This window comes from Schistocerca americana, chromosome 9 (genome assembly GCF_021461395.2).
Source record: "Schistocerca americana isolate TAMUIC-IGC-003095 chromosome 9, iqSchAmer2.1, whole genome shotgun sequence".
Classification (NCBI taxonomy): Eukaryota; Metazoa; Arthropoda; class Insecta; order Orthoptera; family Acrididae; genus Schistocerca; species Schistocerca americana.
In genome coordinates this window covers 20991661-20997753 of record NC_060127.1, presented here as the reverse complement: position 1 = coordinate 20997753, position 6093 = coordinate 20991661, and the positions used below count along the sequence as shown (strand labels likewise).

At 39.0% G+C, this 6093-nt stretch overlaps 1 protein-coding gene across 1 annotated transcript in view; it reads left to right on the top strand.

Annotated features, from left to right (window-relative positions):
* Positions 1–803: 803 nt before the first annotated feature.
* Positions 804–6093, top strand: part of LOC124550950 (ESF1 homolog) — a 71448-nt gene continuing 66158 nt past the window's right edge. Inside the window, exons 1-2 of the mRNA XM_047125761.1 lie at positions 804–1141; positions 2914–3481. Of these exons, the coding sequence (XP_046981717.1) occupies positions 2926–3481 (556 nt within the window). The 5' untranslated portion in view covers positions 804–1141; positions 2914–2925. The remainder of the gene's footprint in view (positions 1142–2913; positions 3482–6093) is intronic.

The window sequence follows — 6093 nt, the reverse complement described above, 5'->3', positions numbered from 1 at the left end:
CTGTCAGGAACAACTTTGCTTCCTAGAAAAATGAAGTGATTTATAAGGGGCACTGAAGTTTTGTTACCCGTAGGGTGTACTCGAAGTGTAAAGCAACACCTAGATTCCCCTTCAGTACCTCCGAAAACCCATACATGTTCTGTTTCCTCTCCCATACTTTCCATTGGCAATACGTGACTCATCAACTTCTACAACCTTGTTCTCACCACTGGTATACTTCCATTCGTGACAATAGCGTAGCTCATCTCACGACTAAAACCATAGTAGTCTCCGACAGTATTCACTGACACTTCAGTTTCTGACGCAATGGCTTGTAACGTGTTTTCTTTTATCTAGCACGGTACTATAATGATACTCTTCTTGGTGGTCAACTTGAAAATATCAAACGAAGTGTTTTCCTAATGAAAGTCCTTCATTTGCGTTTTGTGCAGTATAACTGAAAAAGGCAGTTTACATTGGTGGCCTTCTTAGAGGGTGTCACACACGTCTCCCCACAACATTTGTCGCAAAGCCTGAGAGCGTAGTTTGGCAACAACCCATACATCAATAAACGTCTAAACAAGTGTCTGTCCTACACAACCACTAATTTAACTCCACCACGTGGGGCTATTCGAACTCGGCACCTCATCGGACTCAGTCATCTACTATAAACAACTTTATATCACGTTCAGTTGTCAACGCACAAAACAATATCCAAATTTATCGGTTGGAGGGTAACGTCTGCTAGAAACACTCGTATACATACGGACTTCCAATTAATTGGCGCCGGTAATAAGTGAATGCGGCATTGAATTATTGGTGTTACCAACGTTTGAGTAATTCGACACAATACGAAAACATATTACCAACATTATGGACATCGTTTTAAGTATTTAGAGTAGTCCACAGTAAAATTGTATTTTAGAGATTAATCTCACAACTAATAGAACTAACACAGGATTTCACGCCTTACTACGAATATACTCGTGTGCAGTCAACGCAGTGAAACCGAAGGTGCACGTGTGTTGTTATCGGTCTTTGTGCACTTAAAAACTCGTGTTAATTGTGTGTATATGGTTGTGTGCGTGTTTTAAATATCTGGAAGGGTTCTGTTTTAACTGTTGGTCTGCCCAACGGTGTCACGTATCACGAGATTTTAAAGGTAAAATAGATTGCACTTCTGCATTAGAAATTTTTGCCGGTCCGAATTGCATAGTGCAACTGCTGGTACAGGAACGTGGATTCACACAGTCAATATGTACATGTGACAATAGTAAACAGCGGTTGTGTACAGTTGTCAGAGCACTCCGAAAGCAATTGATAGGGAAATGAAATGCGAATAAAACTGTGTGCTATTGGAATCAGCAATATGCAGCCGAGACCCAACACGGTTTCTTTTCTCCCCACAGTCTATCGTTAAGTAGGCACAAAAACAGCAAGTGTCACCCAGTCGTTGAGATGTAAATTTATACCCTAAACCCTGTAGGCCTACCCTCAACACCCACTATTCTGACACTCGTTTTCGACGAAAATTTTATGTGACGCTATAAATACTATAACCAATTTTCGAATTCTGTATTCATAACTCGTTCATTAAGTTGTCTGCACGCCTGCACACATTTCCTACTCGATGGTTCACTTCGATCTCCTGAGCTGGGAGGGAGCACTAATCTCCAGTTATTAATCTAAACCATGCCTTTTGTAGACTTTCAACATCCCCAGTTAATCCTATATGTTATGAGCGCCACACATGTGAGCAATATTCTAGGATAGTTCACATGAGTGTTTTGTAAATAATATTTTAGACTGCATTTCACAATATCCTACCAATTAACTGGACCCAGCCACCTGTGGCGTAACGGCTAGCCTAAATATTATTGGTCTGATAATCCTAATTATAAGAAGTCGAGGAACATAATACTTAATCCTGCATGTATCTTATAAGATGACTATGAAAAACTTTTAGCTAATACATTTGTTACTGGCAACTTCATTCTTTTTGTGTACAAATTGGAAATTGAGGAAGTTAGAGGTAGCACTACACAATGTACTGCTGGTGGCTGTTGTGTAGTAGGCCTATTAAGTAATTCATTCATTGCAATCCATTTACTCATTCATTCACCCACATACTGTTTTCCGTAAGTCTCATCATGAAGGAGAGCCTGCATGGGTGTGGAACAAGTCAGTTTATACATTAAGAGGAAGAAGCAACCACTGCCACCTACATCTGTAAAGCATTTTGAACAAAGTATGCTTCATACAGAGTGTGGTAATTTCTTCTAGATTACTTCATATACATATGTCAGGAGGAAAACAACTACTTTGAAGAAAGCCTCTTACTCAGCTGCTGTTTTTATGTAATGCCTCAAACAAAACATTTATGTACAGTTACACAGACTGTTGTCATTTGTTTATATACTGGAAAAGTTAGGGTCTGTCTAACAGAAATATCGGAGGATTTATAAAAATGGCACTTACTTAGCAATAGACCACAAGCATAAACATTAAAGCATCAATTATCTCCCAATTACATTACCCCTATCATGAGACTGTACAGTCTTAATTCATTTTGTGAGATGTCTGCCTACCACTTATTCCTTGGAGCTAATGTGGTGAACATCAGTATGTTCTTCATTGTAAAATTGTTGTATAAAGTTGTATTTAGTATCCACATGCTGATATTCTGCTTCTGTTGTAGATAATGCAGCACATGACAGCCTGTTTGTATCCCAAGAATTGTTTACTGGACACTTTTTTCTTGTTTTGGTGTAAGGAACCTGCCCTTAAAGTTTGTTAGGGTTATTTGGGACACCATGTGTAATAAGGGATTGTTCAGTTAATTGTATTGTAAAGTCTTATCTGTTGTGTCAGATGTCTGTTATTGTATTGTAAACATCACCTTGTTGTTTAAAGTTTTTATGTTGTTATTTTCAGGTAACTGCAAAAATGGACGAAATACTTCAAGACAGCCGATTTGCCCATATTGTGAAGGATCCTCGATTCAGGAGAATACCGAAACATGAGAGAAAAGTGAAAATTGACAAAAGATTTCAGTCCATGTTCAAAGACAAAAGGTTCAAAGTGAAGTACACAATTGATAAAAGAGGCCGCCCAACGAACACGTCGTCAGCAGAAGATCTGAAACGTTACTACGATATCTCGTCCAGTGATGAAGTGTCTGACTCGGAAAGTGATGAGCAAATTGTTAAGTCTAAAGAAAAATTAAAGAAAACCAAACAGAAGATAAAGAGGAGTGAAGAAAATGGTATTAAAGAAAAAGCTGCACTACGTAAATCTACGTACGATGAATCGGATAGCAGCCCAGAACTGCAAGGAGAAAATGAGGATGTTGGTAGTGTGGATGGGAATGACGAACTGAGTGCAGATGTAAATTTGTCAGATAAGATTAAAGATAAACTCCACGATATGACCGTTGACTACGCTCGTGGTGAAGGTGTTCTGCTTTCTGATAGCTCTTCGGATGATGATTCTGAAAGTGAAGGTATGAGTAAGGAACTTGCTTATTTTGTGGAAATGTTTTAAAAACTACAGTAAAACTTTGATTTGTAAGTTTTAGGGCAAATAAAAGAGAAAATGAATTGAGAGATTGGGATCATGCTGCATGTAGAGCAAGAACATTTGATGTAACTGCCTCTTTGTTTACATGTTTTTCCTATTGGTTTTACTTGTTAGATACCTTGCTTATAGAATTTTGTAATTTGGACTGAATGAATCCAAATTTCTCTTTGGAATTACATTGCTTTTGTTGGTAAAGAAGGTCCATAGAAAGAATGCTTCATTTCCAAAAAAAGTGAGGAAAAAGTCCCTCACGACCTAACAGGGAGCGAAGGTGGGCTGGAGGAAGGTGCTCAAGATTCTGTATGCTGCCAGCAGTACTTTTTACAAGCAGCGTTTCTTACCCCGTGCCTCGTAGTGTCACATGAACGACAGGAAGCTGGATTGCTGTGCTCGGTGAACTGAACTGCTGTTGATAGGTGCGCAGCTGACATTTGTGCCCACGGCAGTGCTGTATTTTTGGATCTGATGAAACAGTCATAGTCCTTTGTAGTCTCATCCACTGATCTTCAGAGTCTGAGACCTTGCGTGGATGTCATTGTTTTCGACCAGTTTGATTAGTATTTATCGATGGAGTATTTCTTCTCAAAATTATTAATTTGTAGTGCTCATAACAACTCGAGCATTTCATCGTAGTTTTCTGCTGTCGACTTGGTTGTCAGTGACATCAACGATGATCGTTGAAAATTTTCTGTTTTGAAATACCAAAGTCTTTTTAACTTTCTTGTAACATAACTCTACTTGTCCAAAATTTATCGATTTTTAGTGGCAATTTACTGTGGCTGTCACATTCATCAGAATGCAAAGTTCCCTGTAGAAATGTATATGTTTGTTCAGATTCAAAGTTGTTGTTACCTTCATAACTTTTGACTGTGACACCTTTAATTAAAATTTCGTTGTGAACTGTGTACTCTGTCTTCCTCTGCAGTTAATCTTGTACTGAAATCTATAAGTATTGAACTATTTCCAACTTTCTACGAAATAACAGAAACTATTTCTGCTTCTAAGCAGAGTATATTACATCTTCTGACATAATTACTTAATATGATGGAATACTGCATGTACATTCGTGGTTTGAACATTCAGCTTAGACAGTACAGAAAGAGGTCTAGTGTTTGACAAAAACAACTATTTGATAGTTCTAGAGATATTTCATGTTTTCCATGTCATCATACCCAATGTCAGGGGTACTTTGTATTTGGTGGCACACCTCGCTTCACCAAGCTGAAATGCTGGATCACGGAACAAATGCAAGACACCACATTCGCTACAACTCGTAGTAAACTCTAGTCAGACTTTCCCACATTGAAGATGTGTGAAATCTTCTCATATCAGTTCACATACTAAAGCAATCACAAAAACCTCCAATCGGTTGTTGATTCTGAACTATTTTATGAATAGATGGTTTCAACTATTGTGATCATCATTTGTTGGCTTTGAAGGAAGGAAGATTAGGGTTTAATGTCTTGTCGACATCAAGGTTACTGTTTCAAAGATGGAGAAGGAAAGACAGAGAAGGAAATTGTCTGTGTGCTTTAAAAGGAATCATTCTATCATTTGCCAGGATCAATTTAGAGAAATCACGAAAAATCTAAATATGGATGATGGGGTGCAGACTTGAATTGTTCTCCCAGATGGAAGTCCAGTGTGCTAACCACTGCGCCACCTTGCTTGGTCATTGGCTTTGTAGACATTGGGTAACACATCACTTTACCAAATTGATATATTACACCACACTCTTTAAGACACTCAGGTGGGCGAAGCGTCAGTTTCGCATAGCTGATGGGATGATAGTTTTAGGGTGAATTTATGCTGCAACCTTGCTTCCTGTAGCTTACTGGCGTGGCTTGGTGCTGATGAAGTAAGTCCACTGAGTTTTACTGCTACATATAACCTGCACCACCACTGCACACCCCACTGTTCACTCTGATTATTGCCAGGCAAGGACATTGAGCTGGTCTGGGTTTTTAGCTGCAACCATCACTGTCCATCCTGGAACTTGAGCTACGATTGCCTGCATCGAGGTCACTAGCAGCAGCGTTGTTTAGCGAACGGTTTTTTGTTTATGCAGTTTTCACCCATCATACATTTACATCTCCACCTACGTCCATGCTCTACAAACCACTGTCAAGTGCATGGCAGAGGGTACTTCTCATTAAGATTTGTTCCTGTTCCAATTGTGCACGGAGCACAGGCAAAATTACTGCTTTAATACCTCTCTGCAAGTTGTAATTAGTTTAATCTTGTCTTTGTGCTCCCTGCAAGAGCGGCATGTGGGGGGCTGTAGTATATTTCTCACTTCGTACTGCTACTTGAAACTTTGCAACTTGTCTGTTGTGATATACAGGGTGACCTAAAAGTCTATTAACATTTTAAAATGTACTAATTCATGGAACATTGTAGGTGGATTGGTAAAGATTGACACACATGACTAAAAGAAAATGGAAACCAGAAATGAGTGCAAAAACTGGCCAACAGATGGCACTGAATGACAACACGTCGATGACACTGCATGAGAACTGAGTATAAAATGATCTG